This window comes from Mercurialis annua, linkage group LG1-X (assembly GCF_937616625.2).
Source record: "Mercurialis annua linkage group LG1-X, ddMerAnnu1.2, whole genome shotgun sequence".
Taxonomy (NCBI): Eukaryota; Viridiplantae; Streptophyta; class Magnoliopsida; order Malpighiales; family Euphorbiaceae; genus Mercurialis; species Mercurialis annua.
This window is the reverse complement of record NC_065570.1, coordinates 72,487,741-72,508,386: the sequence shown is the minus strand read 5'-3', so window position 1 is coordinate 72,508,386 and position 20,646 is coordinate 72,487,741. Positions and strand designations below refer to the sequence as shown.

Below are 20,646 nucleotides of genomic sequence, written 5' to 3'. Positions count from 1 at the left end.
TAATAATTAGATTAATACTATTAAAGAGATAAAATTATTAGTTTGGATTGAATCGATTGGTTAATTCAGTTTAGCAGTAGTATTTCTGGATAATATTTTTCAACTTTGCTACTAGTTGTCAAGGTAGAAACACGAGGTACTAATTTATAGTATTTGGATAAAATGAGGGAGTAATAAAGGAAAATGAGTGAGCAAACTAGACAATATTTCTCCCTCCTTAAAATTCAAAATCACTGTGCCCTTCTTTCTTTCTTCCCACTCACTGCTCAGTGCTCACGCCCAAGAACAAGATCACCGTTTCCAAGCTCTTCGACACAAACATAGATTATAATGGAATCCAATACTCCACTTCCATGGTCCGTAACCGTCCGCCGGAATCCTCACCGGCGGGCTAGACCGACGCCGTTATCAAACCCTCCTGCACTAAACTTCACCTCTTCAAAACCTAAAAAACAAGAAATTCCTCCGTTTCCTCTGCAGGACATTCTCTCAATCGATGTTCCTCAACCGGACCCGTCTCCCTTAACCCTAACTTCTGATTCCGAAAGTCTGAGAGTCTATCTCAGAATTAAGCCTCTTTTGCCGCCAAAGACTCCCTGTAAAGACGATCAAAATATCAAGCTGAGGCAGAAAAATGTATGGCCTCAAGCAAAGAAGAAAAATAATACCAAAGAGAACAGTACTAATTGCACGAAGAGGAAGCAGATTAACAACATTTGTATTTCGGTTAATGATTCTCAGTCGGTGACTTTATCACCGCCTGTAGCTTTACAAGAATCGAAAAGGATAAAATCCGTGGTGTATGAAGGGTTTTCGTGTGTTTTTCCCTCCGATTCTTCCCAGGTTTGTGTCTGCTCTATGTTCATTAATTATTTGGATTCTAGGTTATAACTCTACAATGTTGAATTTGTTGTGTAGAATACAGTTTACAATGATATGGTGAAGCCACTGGTAGATGATTTTCTTAATGGCAAAAATGGAATGATTGCTGCTTTAGGGCCTAGCGGTTCAGGAAAGACTCATACGGTTTTTGGCACCGCCAAGGAGCCTGGCATGGTTCCGCTTGCGCTTAAACGCATATTTGGAGTGCTGGAAGCTGGTGGCTCTAAGTTTTCAAGGTTATTGACAATGTTTCTTCTTATGATTTGGTTAAAAATTGCGCGAGTCCATTTACTATGGTACTCATGATGGTCATGATTTAGGAGTGTGGTTTTTGACTGACATTTTTGGGCCACTTTTTGTATTTGATGTGATTGCTTGCAGATTTTCCATATCAATGTTTGAAATATATTCTGAAGGAGGGAAGGCAGAGAAAATGTTTGATTTATCCCCAGATGGAGCTGATTTGTCAATGCAGCAATCAACAATCAAAGGTCTACAAGAGGTTAATATTCAACGTACTTGCTCTGGTTTTTCATGTTAAACGATGGTTGTGTTGTTATTATAACAGTTGAGATGCTTTCAGATTATTTAAGTTATGCTACTTCATTATGAAACCAGATTCCAATTACTGATGCTGCACAAGCAGAATCCTTGATAGCTTCTGCAATGCTGAAACGTGCAACAGCCATGACCAATACAAACAGTCAATCGAGGTGCTCAGCATATATATACTTTTATTTTGGCTGTATGTCTCTACCAGCATTGCTTTACCTCGTAAGGTTCAGGGTTGATCAAATTTTCCCATTTCATCATGTTTGCATTCTGCAGCCGATCCCAGTGCATCATCAACATTCACAGTTGTGCGAAAAAATGCAATAGAGCGGTAGATGTTCAACCAAATAATGCTGTCTTAACCATTGTTGACCTTGCTGGAGCTGAGAGAGAAAGGAGAACAGGGAATCAGGTTTCGAGATTTAATTCTACTATTTGTACAATTTAAAACTTGATGCTTATTGAAATCACAGTTTTGGTCGCAAAAACTCCCTGGTGTAGTAAGATCAGAACATCTAGGTAGCTGGAACATCTGATTTCTTTTTTAGTGAAAAGAATAATTTAAGCCTCAAATAGTTAAGTAGAAAGGTTTCTTTTTGGAACTGGGACAATCAACAATGTTTCTGGTATGCTGTTGTAGACATCTTTGGAGTTTTCAGAGCTCTGAAACTACTTTCAATCCCTTGGATCTGAATTTCGGTTTATCATTTTGCAGGGGTCAAGATTGCTTGAAAGTAACTTCATTAACAACACATCAATGGTTTTTGGTCTGTGCCTAAGAGTACGTAATCACAATTTGGTTTCTTGTTTCTTAAATGGGATTCTCGTTATTCTTGTGACAATTTTTATTTTTCAAGCCTTATCTCTGGCTGATGTCAAAAAGTTACTTTTTAGTGCTTTTGAACATTTTCATATTCATTTACTTTTGTCATTTTTTTTTTGGTTTCTAGTCATTATTGGAGCACCAAAAGAACCCCAAGAAGCCATTGCAGAAGCATTTTCAGAATTCTTTGGTAATTTATAGTGCACCTTGTTACATGTTTAAATGACACTATTAGTCTATTATTGATTCTCTCGATCTGTGTTTTTTGTCGGTGGAGAGATTATTTCTTTATCTTTTTATAATGGATCATATTTGTTTTGTATTGCATTTAAGAGCTATTTTTGTTTGATAAACAATGTTCCTTATGATTTATACATAAGTTACACATTTTGACTTCCTTGGAACAGCTGACTAGGTATTTACGAGACTATTTTGAAGGCAAGAAGCGGATGGCTTTGGTATGCACTTTTGGTTCCAAATTTTGTTGGCTCAACTAATCGAGTTATATTCTGGAGATATATGTTTTACTTTTGCAAAATCTCTCATATCTTCTTCATGACATTCAGTTTTCTTTATGTTATATATTCATATATCTTTTTCCTTTTTGTCATTTCAGATTTTAACGGTAAAACCAGGAGAAGAGGACTATCTTGATACAGCTTACCTCCTTAGACAAGCTTCACCTTATATGAAAATCAAGTAAACTTATCACATCTATTCACACTTAAAGTTTATTGAGGACTATCTTGATGCAGCTTACCTTATCTATATATGTATAGGTTCAATATTGAGGAGCAATCCTCTTCAGTTCATCAGAAGAGGCAAATTCAATCTTTATCTAGAAATGTAGAGCCGAAAAGAAAGAAACTCTGCAGCGTTGTTCCTCATGTGGTATTGTGTTTTTCCCCTTTTGAACAGATACAACATTTACAGAATACCTTTCAACAACTATGGATCTTTGAAATTTGAAATTGACCACTCCTGAGTAAATCTTTATATTTCTTAAATGCAATGGTTGTGAATTTGATTTCATGAGATCTCATTGTCTGAGCATGAGATTTTGGTGGGTAGCTTTGATATTAAAACTGAATGTTACATTACAGGGTTCTATGTTATTTATGTAGACATAACTATTTAGTATTACGTCATAATTTTTTTTTTCCAGATTGAAGAAGAAAAAAGCAATGGAGATCAAACTTCACTTTTGATTGAAGGTAATTACTTTTATATGTGTAGTTAAAATTGCTTAATGATCCACTTTATTTATTTCTTTATAAGATTCTGATTTGACTGACAGAAGCCTCGAGAATCTCTAAATTGGACTCCGATGAAATTGCTTCTGTAATGTCTGACTGTAGTAATTTGGCAACAAGGGAGAGAAACCATACGATAATGCAAAATTTTGCAAAAGCATTGTGGAATGTCTTGAAGGAATGTAACGGAAAACTGAAGGTGTTAAGGAATTTATGTTTTGTCTTTTTCAATTTTATTATATTCCTGTCAAAGCCATTGACACATTGTGTAAATTAGGTTGCAGAAAGGACAATTGAAAGTATGAATGAGAACCTTAGAAGTGAAAAGTCGAAATATCTTGAGCTGGAAAAGCGGATGGAGGATTTGAATTCACGATGCACTTGTTCCCAGGAAAATCCTGTGAAGTCCTTTCTAGAAGCGGAAAACAAAGTTGTTGTCCCAGTATATCTTCAGGAAAATGAAAGTAGCTACAGTGAGGAGGTAAGCAAATGTTGCAGTTATATTTTCCGATTGATATTGTTTTCCGATTGATAAGTTTGAACTGTCTTTCCTTGTTTAATTCTTGGGTTACTGTTATGGTTCTTTCTATTATTCGCACCTGTATAGTTATCCATAATGAAGATAATGGATTTAAACTTGTTTCTATGTCCAGATGAAGATGCTTAATGAGCTCCACTGTTCTCCTACAATGTGCAACCTGGATCGAGATTTATTGAACCAGGTCTATCTAGAAACGGTTCCTTACTTTTTTGGTTCACATTTTTGCTTAGAGTTACTGATTTTATAATTTTTCTTTTTTCCCCCTGTAGATGAATGTTGGCATTCATGATGTGAATCGCGAGGCATTCGAGTCTAATAGTAATTGTGCAAATCGTGACTGTAGTCCACTATGGGATAAAGATCTACTGTCCCAGGTGCAAAGACCTTTCTTTATTTATCCTAAATCTTGACTTCTAATTAGAAGTAGAATAAAATATAGGTTGCTCGCGTATACTGTGAGCACAATTTTGCATTGCAAAAAGAAATATGAAAACTAAATAAAAGTTTTTGGTGTCATGGCGTTTGACACTCAATAGAGGATGGCACTTCCTTTCATTTCTGTATCATGTGGTCATGACTAATATATTCAAATTTATATTTGTATTGTGTCATATATGCATTTGAAAGAAGGTAATAATGTAAAATTGATGCTTATAATATCCCAAAGAAATATCGTCTCTTATTTCTGTATCTAAAACAAAATTATATTTTTGCAAGGATAAGATACATAAACACTGCACTAATATGATGTCTTCTGGACAAATATGATGTCTTCTGGACATTTGTGCAGATATCTGATGAATAATTGTCTAAACCTTTTTTCCATATATTTTACAAGTAGCAAATAGTATGTTTTTCTCACATAAGAGATTGGATTGAAAATGAATCAAAAGTTACTTTGAATTTTTCAGAAAAATCAAAATGAGACTAGTCTGCCGGTGGATGTGGGCAGAAATTCACATGTTCTCGAGGCATCTAATTGTACCACTTCTCCTAGAGGCGACCAGGGTGTTAGAAGTCAGGTGAATAGGAAACTGAAGTCTCATCCCCTTGAATGCCTATGCAGTTAAGTTTTATATGCTATCTAATAATTTTGGGGTTTTGTTGCTAAGATGGAAGTGAATGGCTTTTCTCCCTACCTTGAGGAATCTAAATCCTGTTCTACTCCAAGACATGATCAGGAGATTCCAGCTCCGGTATGTAATCATTAGTAATACATGAACATGTTCATGCAGGCAAAAGGATTTTCATTTGATGCTTTCTGTCTAGAAAATTGTGAATGTCTGATGAATAATTGTTTAAACCTTTATTTCACATCATGTTTTACAAAGAGCAATTGATATTGGATTGAAAATGAATCAATAGTTACTTTTAATTATTTCAGGAAAATCAATATGAAACTAGTCTTCAGACAGGTGTGAGCAGAAATTCTCCTGATCTCAAGACATCTGATTGTACCACTTTTCCTAGAGGCTATCAGGGTGTTAGAAGTCAGGTGAATAGGAGACTGAAATCTCACCCCCTTGAATACCTATGCGGTTAAGTTCTATAAGCTATAATCTATTAATATTGGGCTTTTGTTGCTAAGATGGAAGTGAATGGCTCTTCTCCCTACCTTGAGGAATCTAAATCCTGTTGCACTCCAAGACATGATCAGAAGATTTCGACTCCGGTACATAATTATTAGTAATACATGCACATTTTTAAGCGGGCAAAGGGATTTTATATTTAATGCTTTGAGTCTAGACAAATGTGAATATTGGATGAATAACTGTTTAAACCTTTTTTTCACTTTATACTGCACAATCAGCAAATAGTATGTTTTGACACAAGCAGAAAATGATGGATTGCATTTGAATAAATTTACTTTGACTTTTTCAGGAAAATCAATATGAAACTAGTCTTCAGATGGTTGCGAGCAGTAATACTCCTAACCTTGAGGCATCTGATTGTACCACTTCTCCTAAAGGCGATCAGGGTGTTAGAAGTCAGGTGAATAGGAGACTGAAGTCTTACACCTTGTAAATACCTGCAGTTAAAGTTTTATAAGCTATCCATTAATATTGGGGTTTTGTTGCTAAGATGGAAGCGAACAGCACCTCTCCTTGCCTTGAGGAATCTAAATGTTGTTTCACTCCGAGCCATGATCAGGAGATTTCGACTCCGGTATGTAATCATTAGTAATACATGCACATTTTGAAGCTCGCGAAGGGATTTTATTTGTATTTAATTCTTTCTGTCTAGACAAATGTGAATATTCATTCTTCCAATCTTGAGGAATCTGAATGCAGAAGCGCTCAAAGATGTAATCAGGATATTTCAGCACTGGTATGTAACCATCAATAACAAAGTGTATTTCTCCAACTTTTATAAGTAACTCATTGTTGGGGTTTTTTGTCTGTAGGCAGACGCAAGTGTTCATTCTTCGGGCCTGAAGGTATCTGCACACAGTAGCACACCAATGCAGGATCAAGACACTACAACAGTGGTATGCAGTCGTCAAAGTAGTAAATGTGCATTTTCTTCCTTACAAAGTAGTTACTATTTGGGTCTCGTTTTTAGACGGATGTGAATGTTCCTTCTCCCAACCTCAAGGAATCTGAAAGTTGTAGTTCTACAAGATGCGATCATTATATTTCAACGCTTGTGTGTGATTATCAATAATACATGTGATGTGCATTTTTTTTTCACTGTTGAAGTAAATTATGTTTGAAATTTTTATGTCCAGGTGGATGTGAATGTTCATTCTTCAGCTGTGAAGGCATCTAAAAGCTCACCAAGACAGGATCAGGATATTCTGAAGGAGGCTAATAGGGTATACCTTTGAACTCCTCCCTTCCAATTCATCTTCGAAACTTAAATGAAGGCCCCTTTGGATTGAAAGTTTGAAATTCATAGTATTTATCAAAACCAAGTTTTAAATACATGGAATATAAATTTATGGATTTAAAAATTTCATCATTTAGATTAAATATGAAATTAATAAATTTTTAAAGTTAAATTTAGAATAATAAAATATTAAAATAGTTCACCTATCAAAAAACTTGTTAGATTTCAACTTTTTCATTTAAGAGATAAAAATTGTAATTTTACGTTCTTAAAAAATTTGGATTTTCATAAACTTTTTATATGATTAAATTTATTTAAATTCATAAATTTCATTATCTAACACCCCTTAGTCAAATCGATTCCTAAGGATAACTATCGGAAGAAGAATTAACTCTGTTCTTTCTTTTCAGAAACTGGTGGATCTACCACAATCAAACAAGGATGATGTTACATCTAACCTTGATGAGCCAGATATCAAAATAATATCCAAGGCTTCAGGAACATCATCGACATTGAAAAAACCAAAGAGGTTTGTTGTCTGTCTTACAATTATTATGTCGAATACTGTTTCTTTAAGATATTTCAATTGTCTTCAAATCAATTTGAAACTGTCAGCTGTCTAATTAATTTAGTCTTTATTTGTATGGTAAAAATCAGGAGACTTATGCCAGTCTCATCTATATTGCTAAGGGACATTAGTGCACTAGGGATTGAGAATGAGCCTGAGAAACCAAAAGTAAGTTTATCAAAGAGGGAAATTTACTTTTTATTTATTATTGGATCCTTTTTCCCCGGTTCAAATCGGATGTCGCCTGATTAACAAAAGACGCAAAATTTCTTATTCGTTTTTCTTTTGCTGTTTTTTAACTTGCAGGGTAAAAAGGCTGGAAAGAAAATGGTTGCTGATGAAAGAACTCAGGGCAGTATCTCTCTTCAACGTTTGCTTCAAAGCAAACTGTATCGCTAGTATGTGAATCTTTCTGACTCAGTTTTTGTTTTTGGTAACATATGCCTTATAGGAAAGGAGAGGTCTTTTCGGTTTTTGTTTGGGCCTTTCCGTTATAGTCATAGCCACAGGACTAACTCCGGTCTGGATGCTACACGAAACCAAAGGTTTACCACTTACAGCAAATGTAAATGGATTATGGGTAGTGTGGTAGCGTAGCAAACTCCTATAGCACATTAATGGAGTTGGGTTTTTAACATTGTAATGATAGTGTAGAACAGTGTTTTAAGAACTGAACTGGGCTGTCCTCTTTAACTGGTTTGCCCGTGAATGCAGTATGAGCCTGGTTCGGTTCTTTCTTAAAAATCAGATTTTCGGTTCAATCTCTTTGAACAGAAAAAAAATGCAAAAACTATTGAATTGATTAAATTGTAAAAATTATGTGGTTCTTTATTTACTAGTCAGAATGTGATCCATTTGCTAATTAAAATTATCTGTGTTTAAATTTTAAATAGTTATTTAAAAAAATATAAACATACTGTATATGTTGTATAAACATATTTGTTTTTATTTTACTGATTGAACTGATTAAATCGTGGATTGATGGCCTTCGGGTTTGATTTTAAAATATTTGTTTAGAACCGTGCCTAAGTATTTTTTACTGCCATGTATTTGTTTTGAAATTATTGGTTGATCTGTCCTCGCTTGCATAGTCTATTAGTAGGAACATTGTAATTTGACCTAAGAGTTTCAATTTGATTTCCCCTCTTTTTATGGTAAAAATATGAGAATGTGGGTTGATATGAAAATGCCAGATAACTTTTCCTTTTTTTGTGTGTGTTTTCTTTTGGTTTTAGGCATTTTCTATGTTTTGCATAATGCTTGATAGAAATCTTAACATTTCTGAAAGCTGAACTCTGTTGTTCACGGTGGAGGATAATGTTTAACGTGGCCATGTATTTACCTTTTTACGATTGATTAAAACACCATTATGTTTAGCAAGATATTTGCAATATTAAAGGTGACCCATTGACGATTTTGGTAGTAGAAACCGAGTGAAATAATTTGAGTAGTTTAATGGTTCTACGGGGTCCAGCAGGTGATCATGATAGACCATTGACCAACCTTTATGTGGTTTTAATAAAAAGGTTCATGGCCAGGTTGTCTCAATTAGAAACTTCTAATTTTGAGATTTTGTATGCATGAAATGAGATTAGAAATAGCAATTAGAGTTATAAGTGGGGATGTATGTATGACTTCACTCCCAACTCATTAGGTTTAAACTTTAAACTTTAAACCCTTTTTTGACCTTATCTTTTTCCCTCCTTTTTGTTTCTTTACTTTTCAGGTGTCTGTTCTACATTATAATTATTGCTCACTATTTCACATATATTTAAGCAACAAATTCTCTCTTTTTCATAGATTGATAGTTGACCTCCAATTTAATATCTAAAGTAATAAGCTTTAATGGGTACTTTAAGAACTGAATTGATAGTTCAATCGGCTCGATTGAGAATCATATGTTAGCTTGATTCGGTTTTCCTCTAAAAATGGTTCACAACTTCTTTGAATCGAATAATTCTTCAGAAACTCTGAAAATTGTTAAATTAATAAAAGTGTAAAATTAGAATGTGATTATCAACTAGTTTCAATCTAATTACTTATTAAAAATATTTGTATGTGTTTAAATTTTAAATGTATAGAGGTTCTAGAAAATATGTGTTCACCATAGTATAAGTGTAAATTTATTTTTTACTTCATGGACTGAACAATAAAATTCAGTTTCTAAAACATTTGCTTTAACATTGGGTCAATTAGTGAATCAATTCAATTTCGACGGCATACTCTCGACGAGAAGGGTTTGCCCAAGTCGTAAAAGTAGCTCATCTAAGATTGACAGGACTTGCGTTCGGGACTGCGGTAATAGAAGTGAAATTCCCTAATCCTCATTTTTAAAAAATTAAAACTAAAAGCATCACGTTGCTCATGTAACGATACAAAATTTTATGTTTACTTTAGTTGGTGCAAAGAAGTTCAAAAGAATTACGACAATGTTGAATATTGGAAGAAGTCACCAGTTGATAGAATTATTTCACTTACAATTTTGCTGACCCGAAAGGCAAATTCATATTTAGTTTATTTTACTGAACCAATTTTTCCAAAATGGCTGCTTTGAACAATTTTAATTATTACTGCTCTTTCTTGTGAAGTGAGTTTAACATTAGTGTGACGATCAATTTTTGACTGGAATTTTGTAAGAATATTAAAGGAAAATTAGTTTGAAGTAGCGAATCAATTTACCATATTATGAATATCTTGTTTTATGGATTTGGATAAAGAATATTTGTCTGTTGTTTCTTACTTGACGTATCTTAGCTTTTTCTAGGATCAAAATATTTCAAGATGAAGATAATTACCCAATTTGTTCTTATTCTCTGTCTCGTCAAATAGTATAAATAAATTGCATTTGAAAGAACCAAATAAGTTGATCTCCCAACATCACACATATAGAGCACCTATTGGTCGGGCATTAACTGATACAAGATTGTGTAGTAATTAAACATATTCATACATATCCACGGAGTTAAAAAAAAATAAGGTTATCAAATTAGTGTTTTCACCATGGTTGTCAAAACCGACCCTGCCCGGCCGGTTCAACCTGATAACCCGGGAACCGGTGTCTTGGCCGAGGCGGAACACCCATAAAACCCTTCTTTTAATAACCCGGACAAAATCCGGCCGACCCAGTCCGAATTTAATGGGTATTAAGGGTTTTTTATTTTTTATTTAGCCTATTTTTTCACTCTAAACAAAAAAATTTATTTACCGTAAAACAGACATTAAAAGACCTATATATCTTATTTTCTAATCAAATTACTTGATTAAATAGAGATTCATACTGTTTTATAGAGATTGTTTGAAATGTTGGACTAAACTCTTTTGATAAAATATATTTATTTTATTATTTTAATAATTTATTATAATTTTTATAATATAATTATATTTTTAAATAATTTTATATATAAACTATTTATTTCTCATAGAATTATATAAATAATTATTAAATATATTATTATTTTCGAATTTTCAATTCAACCCCGGCTGAATCTTAAACCCTTCACCTTCTATCGTCACCGGTTCGACCGTTCGATGACCGGATCGGTTTTGACAACATTGGGTTTTACATAATATTCATCAAAATTTTATCTATTATTTAGATAATTAAATATTTATTTTCTTATTAAAGGAAGGTGACTTATTTGACAATATCTTACTTACGTGGATGGTGGAACAACAATTAGATCAATATGGGATTAGATTCTATTTTAAAAAAAATAAAGTATATAGCTTGGTAATTTCAAAATTAATAATACACTGTTTTTGCCGTCCATATAAGTAGAAGCACACTGGAAATTATGTAAATAGTAAATACATCTCATTGATAAGAATGTAATTTTTGGTTATTTAAATTAAAAAATGTAAAATTCGATTACCATTTTGAAAAAAGAAATATTAAATCTAAAGTTTGGTAATCTTAAATTCTTTTTGACTCCATGTCGATCTAATTGTTATCCGAATAACAATACTATAAAACTAAGGCTTAAAGTCTACATAAATTAGAATCATTGTCTTGTACAAAGAAAAATACTATAGTGTTTATTCATTAATCCCCGAGTATGATTTATTCTCCTACTATTTCTTTCAAAAGTACACAAACTTAGTATACATATGAACAGTGGCGGAACCAGGACTCCAACTTAGGAGAGTCGAAATTTTTACGTTCGGTTATTTAAAAATCAAACGGCTATAAATAAAGTTTAAATCTGTTTATTTGTAGTTGTAGGGGCGGTTTTAACCGCCCTTACAAAGAAAAAACCGCCCCTAACACATGTAGGGGCGGTTTCTAGGGGCGGTTATAACCGCCCTTATGGAAAAAACCCTAAAAATTATATTTTTTTTTAATTTTTTTCCGGCAAGGAGGGTCGGCCGACCCTCTTCGACCCTCCCTAGTTCCGCCCCTGCATATGAATAGTTGATGAGACTCGTCACCTTTTAGGATTTGCAGGAAATGGACAACACCAATCACTCCTTTAATTAGCCTCCATTTCTGCAGATAGACCTCACTCATATGCTCATGCTATTTATACATATTTTTGCATATATATAATTCATCAGAATATCAAATTTATATCTTACATTTTGTATATATTTTTGTGGTAATTTCATGAGGTATGCTGAATGAATCTCAACTATGAAACGACATCTTTTAACTTTCTATATTTAAACTAATACTCAATCGAGCGGGATAAGTGCCTTACGGGAGGAAAAATTCGTATCTTTAATTTTAAACGGTTACATACATGAGTACGGTTCGAACTTACGACTTCACTTAAATCAACAAAATGCTTTACCAACTCACTTGCGCCTTGGGGTTAAATACATTTTTATTAATATGTTGCAAATATTCCTCAATCTTAAGCTATATATAATTAATCCCATCTAACTTGCACAATAAGTTCAACCAATGAGTTATAACTCAAACTGTATAAGCGCTACATAATAAACTCTCAGGTTGTGGGTTCGTTGTCTCTCACAAACGCTCTCCTCTCTAATTATCAAAAAAAAAATATCCATAAAACATTAAAAAAAAAGATATGGTATACACAGCAACGACATTAATTTCATTTTACTATAATCCCACCACGTGAAAAAGGAGTTATTTTTTCACAGTAATTTGCAGTGAGCTACCTTTTGATCACATGCAAATGTCTTTTTATTAAGTTCTATCATAGTTTCAAACATAAATTTGTACCACTTAATTAGTATTCATCAAAGGTTTATTTTTGTGGAAATTTAAGGATTGTGCTAATGAAAACAAATTATATAATTTTTTTATTTAATTTCAAATAAATGACAAGAAACAAGATCATGTAGTCAGCAAGAAAAAACAGTATAAAAAGGGACACGTGTAAAGAGCACGTGACTCAGAAGAAGCTGCTATCTTAAAAAGCATGGAGCCATAGAAAACGATGTGCTCCTATCAATATCAGCTTGGACCAGTTCATGTCCACTCTATCTTCAGTGCCACGTCACCATACCGATTTTGACACTTTTCTCCTTCTTTTATTTTCATTCCAATTCTGTCCTTTTTAAGATGCCATGGTAGCTTACCTGTCTATCTATCGAGCCGGCTCCAACCCAGCCGCTCTCGCTCGCATGCGCGGCACGTGCGCTTCACCCAATAGCAAACTAAAAGCGACCAGAAAATTGAATTAAATTAAATTTCAAAATTAGGCCAGAATTAAAATAAAATAAAAAAGAATTTATACGCACAGCTCTCTCTCTATCTCCTCCTTTCTTCTCTGGTTCGCCTTTCGCAGAGAACAAAGCAAGCGAGGTTTTCGTGAAGAGAGAGAAAATAAACTATTAACCAAACACAACAAATTCTTTTTAGAGAGAGAATTTTCTAGAGAGAGAATTTTCTAGAGAGAGAAAGGAAAACTCGTCGATAATAAAATTGAGTTTCTTATTCTCTACTATAGCTGTTTGGCAGCTAGGGTTTCCGTTTTTGTGATTTCGGCTGTATAGAAGAACATTAATTTATTGAAGGTAAAGTTTATCTCTCGCTTCTAGTTATTGTTTTTTATTTTATTCTATTTTGGAGTTTTAGCGCTATTTAATCCTCATTTTTCCCTGCATTAATTGTCCTAATCTAAATTCAATTATTATACACCTCACTTTATATACACTGCCATAATAGCTAGGGTTTTGTTTTTCATGTTTCTGCTAATGATTTTTTGATTTTCTAGGGTTTGATCTTTTTAGGATTTGTAATTGATAAAGTTTTGTTTAGTGTTGTTTTATGTAGTTTATTGAGGCTAATTTAATTATGCCTTAACTTTTATCTTTGCAATTCTTTGTGTGATTATGTTTATTTGATGATTTTTTTTAATTCGATTTATGCAGTGCAGTTTTTGGATTGACAAACTATTTATTTGGTGAAACTGTCTGTAAGTTGTGGTCTGTGTATACTTGCTGCTCTTCAAACGGGTCTTCACGAGCCTGGTAATTTTAATTCTATTTACTTATAACTTCGGATGTTACTATTTTTGTTCGCTTATGCAATGTTATGTTTGTTCGTGTTTGTTTTTCATTAAATATTTAATTTTTAATTCTGATAATTGTAAGTATGCCTGGTTTGTACTTTTCAATAGATTACTAGTATGATTTTTGCTCATGTTGAAAGTTTTGTTGAGGTTTTAAAATGAAATTTAAGTTATGTGTTGTTTGTGGAAGTCTTTGTGATCTGTTGAATGTATATGCTACCTCTGTAATTGGGTGTTGCAAGGCGAATGAATTCCCCCCCCTTGTATCATCTGTCTGGCCAGAGCAACCCTTTGCAAGGTTGCAAGTGGTTCTGGTTTATGTAATGCACACACAAACTTTATACAGCAGTCAAGTTGATAGGTGACATCCATAACGTAAACTGTAACATATACATGTTTTATTAGGTGTCAAATTTAGGATGTATTAAGCTTTGATTATATAATACCTGTATAATGATTCTTGTGCTTCTAATTATGAAGTACTGCTCTCTTACTCAACTTTTAGCTGTCTTGTGTTTTGTTTGTAATGCTCAATAATAGTGTTTCTTCCAATGCTATAATTTTACAGACATTTCTCTTATATACTGTGTAAATAGAAATTTGGATTTAGAAGATGCAAAGGTGTTCATATAATTTTCCGGATAGTTCTTTTTCTGTTCACCGGTTTTTGAATCACCATATTGTACGTGGCTATAATTTATTTTTTGGCAAGTAAATTTATTTAGTTACTTCTAGATTGTTATGTTAGAGTAGGATTGGCATTTGATTAGACTTTTCTTAAGCAAATTGTGTCCAACATAGAATGTTAGACAGTCCATCCGTCTCCACCTCTCCATCCCTCTCCCAACTGTGGCTTGGCTTGTTTTCATGAAGATCCCGTAGCTTTGAGTTTTAAAATTTACATTTATTATCCTTTCATGGTTACCTCATCTAAAAAAGTTAAGACGTAAGAACAAGTTTCTCCTTGTGTTTTACTCACATTATCTGTATGATGTCTTATTACCTGGATTGACAAATTGAACGAAATAAATGGAAAGGGATTTAAAAGAAGTCAGTATTGTGATGGTATGGTTTAAATGTCTAGACGAAAAAACCCTAGTTGAAAGATCTCTTTTTTACTTTCATTTTTCTGTGTTAGAATGAAACAATATATTGTCAATAAAATACTTACACCAAGCTGCAAGTTTGTATGGTGTTCTCATTTTAACTGTGAATCTCATTTGTTTACCTGGCCTAGCTACATTTTGCCTGAAATGGGTGGAACAATGCAGGTCAGTGCTGATAAACTTATTTGGAAATTTCATTAGCTGATATTGTGCTTTTATTAGAGCAAACAAAAGTCTCCTTTGGTGATTGTCGTCTGCCTTGTTTGACGAAGATTTCAAATTGCTTGTGTTTTTTGTTTCCTTTGAGTCCTCTATTAATTTTCTTTTTTCCTTGAATTAAACTCCTCAACTTTGGACAATCATTGGAAGTATTATGTAAATTTTGTCAAAACTCAGTATTGTTTCTTTTGTTGTTGAAGTATCTAGGACATTGGAATAAGCCATATCTTGAATCTCGTTATTTTTCAAGCTGTGTCATATCTCCTCACAATAAATTAGTTGCAAATGTCATATATGATGTGGATATAGTTTATAGTGGTTTAACAGCTGATTAGATTTTTATGATGTTCTCGAAGTATAGCAGCTTATTATGATTCTTCCTATTCAGTAATCAACGAGTTTGGGCTATGTTCCTTGAATTTTCTTCATCTGAAGCAAAATAAGTCCTGTCAATGACATGCATTTTTTTTACCATTGGCTTGCGCGTGGCCAATTTTTGTTTAAATTATGCCCTTGGTTTTTTATGACTTCGAATCTGAATTATTTACAGTGGCGATGTGACTTATTGTATACCATCTGGTGGTGTTATTGATTTCTGTTTTGTGTCTTCTGCAGCTTTTCTGTTAATATTGTTTCCAAAGCTAATTGTTCTGTATGGAAAAGAAAGGATCAGTTCATCACAAGGACTTATTTAGTACCTGGAGGTGTCGAATGTGAAACACTATGACACTTGAAGATTTCTTTACACTAACTGAGATGAAAGATGGGCTCACAGCCCTGTCTAGAGTACATGAGTTGGTTGCTGTAATGCAGAAGGAGAAAGATTGTACCGTGAAGAATGTTGGTGATGCTACCAGGCAGTGGGCTGCGGTTGCAAGCACAATAGCTGCTACAGAGAATAAAGATTGTCTTGATCTTTTCATTAAATTAGATGGACTATTGTTTATAGATAGATGGTTAAAAGATGCTCAAAATTTTGGTAAGGATACAGCTGATGGTTTCATAGAAGAGTCACTTACTGCCCTGTTGAGAGCACTGGAAAAACTGCAAATAGATAAAGAGAGATCTGTTTCTTCTGGGATCTGGATCACTGTCAATAATCTTCTTGACCATGGTTGCTCCCGTGTTCAGGATAGAGCAAGAGCACTTTTCAATAGCTGGAAGCAAGATAGGGTTAGTGATAGTATTCATCATGATGGGAGTCTGCTTAGCAGTGAGAAGAGCAGGGAAAAATGTACTGCTGCAGATGTTCCTCTTCCTAACGGAAATGTCGATGTAGAAAATAATGGGGCAGAGTCTGCCAGGGACAAAGATTTGCAATTTATTTCAAGTTCTCTTCAATCAGAAAGAGTTGATGATGTACAGATTCAAACTCAAGAAAACATAGAAGATAAATCCTCAGATCCTCTCAGCATGCCTGTCTTGTCAAACTCTGTACCAGAGAGTCCTTTATTGAAGGAAAAATCCTCCACAGTTATTATTGAAGGAGCTGCTTTGACTGAGATTTGTAGTGTTCCTGTTCCCAGAGGAGAAAATACTGATGAACAAGAGCTGGATTCATCCAAGGCCCGTAGCAGTTTCTCTGACAATTCAGGTATGATAGTTTCTCCCTCTAGTAAGGTGGAAGCTGTCACCAGTTCTTCTGTTGCTTTTGCTACCAGTGCTAAAGAGGATTTGGCAAAACCTGAATTGCAAAACAATGTCGACACCGAGGAGGGTGATTTTAATTCAAAGACTGGATGTGGAGATACAGGAACATCTGTATCTCCAACAAAAACTAGTCCAGATGATGCAGGGGCTATGAATCGTTGTGGAACACTAGTGCTCCAGTCAACAGCCAAAGATAGTTGCTCGCCTGATACTCTGCAGGGTTCATCTGACAGTGATAAGGAATTGGAGAAATCTGATGATGTAGGGACTCCTTTCTCACGGATGGAACTGGAAGACATTGGAGTTGCTGATGATGATAGAGAACATAGCAGTGATGGGGCTGAGGATGTAAGAGATGATTCTGATATCTCTAGACCCGCCATGGATACTCAGAGACCTGATTGGATTAACGGGAGAAGATCTGCTACTGAACTTGAATATGGCATAGTTGATGCTCTAGAAGTTGCTCGACAAGTTGCCCAAGAAGTGGAAAGGGAGGTGATTGATTACAATGAACCGTCTTGCAGCTCTTCCTCTGGGGAAGTCATGGAAACTGATACTAGACAGCCGGATAGCCCTGATTCTATAAATGGAAAACAGAGTCCACACATGGAGGTCCCTCGAGAGGACATGCGAATTGGAGAGAATCCGTCAGCTGATGTTTCCCCTGCAGAAGATGGACGCTTAACTAGTTCAAATAATGTGGAAGCGGAAGCAGAAAATGGAACACAGGAGTTGGAGTCCTCGCTGGTGACTGAAGTGGCTCCAGAACCAGAAGCTAATACAGAGAAAGGGCTTTGTGGCTTTGATTTGAATCAAGAAGTCTGTTCTGATGATATGGATCGCCCAATGAATCCCATCTCCACTCCAATTTCTGTTGTTTCAGCTTCAAGACCAACAGCAGTTTCTGGATCTCCTTATGCACCATTGCAGTTTGAGGGGATTCTCGGGTGGAAAGGTTCTGCAGCTACTAGTGCTTTCCGTCCAGCTTCCCCACGCAGGGCTTCAGATGTTGACAGGATTCTTGAGACTGGGGGAACTAGCAGCAGTTCAAAACAAAGACAGGACAGCCTTGTTATTGATCTAAATGTGGCCGAGGACGGAGATGAGAAGATGATAGAATTAACTTCCGGAAGACAAATTCCAGTCACATCTGGCCTGCATTCTGGGGAATCATCGATTGAAGTAGGTCCTAGAAGATCAGAGAGGCCCAACCTGGATTTAAATCGTATCAGTGATGACGGTGATGCTCCAGGTTTGAGAATACAGGAACAGCTGTTTTACCCTCGGAATGGCCATCGCAGCCCATCTCCCGCATCATCATCATCATCTATGCAGCCTTCACTAAGGAATTTTGATTTGAACGATAGGCCTCTTTTTCATAACGATTCTTTAGACCAAGGGCTTTACAGTGCCACCCAAAATGTTGGTGCTTTTGTAGGACCAAGACGAGGCGATCCTGTTATTTCAATCATGGGTACTAGAGTTGAAGTCGGTGGTAGAATGGAAATTGGTAGAAAGGACTTCCATTCTCAGTTCCCGAATGGGAAGCCGATGGATCCTGCTATGGATGCTAACATGGCAAGAATGGGAGGTGTTCTGGGGATTCCAACTGGCCCGTTCGCACATTCTCCTGTTTTCGGGTACAATGGACTGACAACCGCTCCCATGTCTATTTACGGACATGGTTCATCAGTTCCTTACATGATTGATACAAGAGGTGCCCCTGTGATGCCTCAGATTTTGGGCTCTGCATCTCCGGTTCCTACGTTTTCCCAGCCTTCGTTCATCATGAGTATGACCGGTGCACCAGTAAGTTTGAACGGTGCAGGACCGTCACGGCACAACTTTGATCTGAATTCAGGTTTTGCAAATGAAGGTGGAAACACTGGAGGGTTGAGACAACTTTTCATGCCTGGTCAAACTAGGTCAATGGAAGAGCATTTGCGGGTCAATGCTCAACCGTCTTCAGGTTCTGGTGTGGGTGGAAAAAGACGGGAGCCGGATAGTGGGTGGGAGCCTTACTCATTACCGTATAAACACCCACAACCTCCATGGAGATAAGGCACGTCGTAGTCGCCAGAGATCCTCTTTTGGTATTATTGAGCTGTAAATGTTTGGATCGGACAATTCATTCAGGGAGGTGGAGTGGGTAAGACGGTATTTATTATGAAATTAAACTAAGATAATGACGAAGAGCCTGCGATTCCATTGGCCTCACTGAAGAGGAGATCAGAAGTGAATAAAAGAAGTGGGAGACTGATGAATGTAATGATTCATGAGATTAATTGGTGAAGAAAAAAGTGTTAGGTTGCTTTAGTTTTGGTTTTAATTTTAATTTCTTACTTAATGTGTTACATAGAAGGCGTCACCCCAACCCAACCATAGAAGCTTTGGTACATGTAGTTTCTTCTTTTTTATTATATAGCACCACAAGTATTCAAAGGAACTAATTCAGTTCACTCTCTAGTCTCCGCATTTTCTATACGAGCTCACTATACTTTAGTCTGTTCTTCAAAGGTTACAAACTAATTCTATTTCTATCAATTTTCAATTAAATGCATCTTATTTCAGTATTTTTCTTTATATTTATACGTCGGGCAATTTTTTATTCTAAGTTTGGGAGCTAGATCAATAAAATATTGTATTTTGGAACATTTCTTTTTCATCCGACTTTAATTGTTTCTTTCAATATTATCAGACTATTGCATTTATATTGAAGTCCAAGATATTATCTTTTTGGTGTTCCATCTCTACTGCTGAAATCGCTTGTTAAATAGATTAACACTGATATTTTGGTTTAGGTTTGGTGCTATGATGTGAGATATTAGTGAACAAATGGAGGAAAAAATGACTGCTATGAGAGAGAGAGAAAAAAGGGTAGATATTTTATCATTTTTTTTTTGATTTAAAAGGAATGGCCAAGGCCAAGAAGACTAGTTCATCCTACACATTCTAGGAATAGAAACACCCGCAATATCTTCTAGCATGAGACTAGAAATGCCAGTAGGCATATTATCATAGATAGTAGCTCCAATAGGCAGGGAGAAGCCATGATTTGCCATCCAATCCGCACAACGATTCCCTTTTCTAAACGTGTGGCAAACAGTTACTTGCCAATTTCTATTGATGATAGAACTGATGGCATTAAGCAAACCCGTATTGGCATTAGTAACTTTGACATTCTTCCGAAGAGCATCTACGGCAAGCTTGCTATCCATCTCAAGAATAACCTTTTTGTAGCCTCTATTCCAAGCGATATCCAAACCATCAAGGGCACCCCACAATTCAGCCTGGAGCACAGAGCAAACACCGATAAATCTGCCGAAACCAAATTCCCATTCACCGACGTTGTTGCGAGCTAAACCGCCGGATGCAACATTGTTCGTTAAAGAACGCATCGCACCATCCGTATTTAGCTTGATCCAATCAGATGGAGGGGAAGACCACCCAACTAAATAATTCTGTTTAGGATTAACGTTGGGTTTGGAGAGAAGGCTGAGTTGATGCGCCTTCAACGTATAGTGTACCATTGATCGAATAGATATTTTATCATTTTGATCCGTCTAAAAAAGTATCAAAACGATATTTCATTCCAAATTTTAATAATAATTTTTTGAAGAATATTTAACTGATATTTTGACTTCCTTTTCTGCTCAATGTAAAACGCGTCTAATAAAATGAGAGGGGTAATACAGTAACTAACCCATAATGGAGCATCATTATCCACAAAGCACC

General features: G+C 35.3%; 2 protein-coding genes across 7 annotated transcripts; both read left to right on the top strand.

Annotated features, from left to right (window-relative positions):
• Nucleotides 1-195: 195 nt before the first annotated feature.
• LOC126665424 (kinesin-like protein KIN-6) lies at nt 196-8,286 on the top strand. Of its 4 annotated transcripts, none has more exons than XM_050358233.2 (27): nt 204-843; nt 919-1,118; nt 1,264-1,384; nt 1,501-1,595; nt 1,711-1,846; nt 2,150-2,215; nt 2,385-2,447; nt 2,665-2,715; nt 2,874-2,956; nt 3,037-3,148; nt 3,423-3,471; nt 3,558-3,709; nt 3,788-3,991; nt 4,164-4,232; nt 4,321-4,425; nt 4,963-5,073; nt 5,164-5,247; nt 5,436-5,546; nt 5,640-5,723; nt 5,933-6,043; nt 6,134-6,217; nt 6,296-6,379; nt 6,456-6,539; nt 6,780-6,866; nt 7,291-7,409; nt 7,538-7,616; nt 7,755-8,286. In XM_050358233.2, the coding sequence occupies exons 1-27, from the start codon at nt 331-333 to the stop codon at nt 7,845-7,847; spliced, it is 3,150 nt and encodes a 1,049-aa protein (XP_050214190.1). In that variant the 5' UTR covers nt 204-330; the 3' UTR covers nt 7,848-8,286. The 4 variants fall into 4 exon arrangements, with proteins under 4 accessions (XP_050214196.1, XP_050214191.1, XP_050214190.1 ...); XM_050358232.2 differs by having other exon boundaries at nt 205-843; nt 3,555-3,709; XM_050358234.2 differs by lacking the exon at nt 5,640-5,723 and having other exon boundaries at nt 203-843; nt 3,555-3,709.
• Nucleotides 8,287-13,118: 4,832 nt separating this feature from the next.
• On the top strand, nt 13,119-19,370 carry LOC126688227 (uncharacterized). 3 transcript variants are annotated; one of them, XM_050382865.2, is made up of 3 exons: nt 13,119-13,436; nt 13,799-13,892; nt 15,874-19,370. In XM_050382865.2, the coding sequence occupies exon 3, from the start codon at nt 15,982-15,984 to the stop codon at nt 18,970-18,972; it is 2,991 nt and encodes a 996-aa protein (XP_050238822.1). In that variant the 5' UTR covers nt 13,119-13,436; nt 13,799-13,892; nt 15,874-15,981; the 3' UTR covers nt 18,973-19,370. The 3 variants fall into 3 exon arrangements, with proteins under 3 accessions (XP_050238822.1, XP_050238814.1, XP_050238830.1); XM_050382857.2 differs by having other exon boundaries at nt 13,794-13,892; XM_050382873.2 differs by lacking the exon at nt 13,799-13,892.
• Nucleotides 19,371-20,646: the final 1,276 nt, after the last annotated feature.

What these genes read in the sequence shown, in the direction of transcription:
- LOC126665424 (XM_050358232.2), top strand. Translation starts at nt 331, where the DNA reads ATGGAATCCAATACTCCACTTCCATGGTCCGTAACCGTCCGCCGGAAT. An exon ending in GGTGGCTCTAAGTTTTCAAG is followed by an intron (nt 1,119 to 1,263) that starts GTTATTGACAAT and finishes GATTGCTTGCAG; the next exon opens with ATTTTCCATATCAATGTTTG. An exon ending in ACCAGGGTGTTAGAAGTCAG is followed by an intron (nt 5,074 to 5,163) that starts GTGAATAGGAAA and finishes TTTGTTGCTAAG; the next exon opens with ATGGAAGTGAATGGCTTTTC.
- LOC126688227 (XM_050382873.2), top strand. Translation starts at nt 15,982, where the DNA reads ATGACACTTGAAGATTTCTTTACACTAACTGAGATGAAAGATGGGCTC.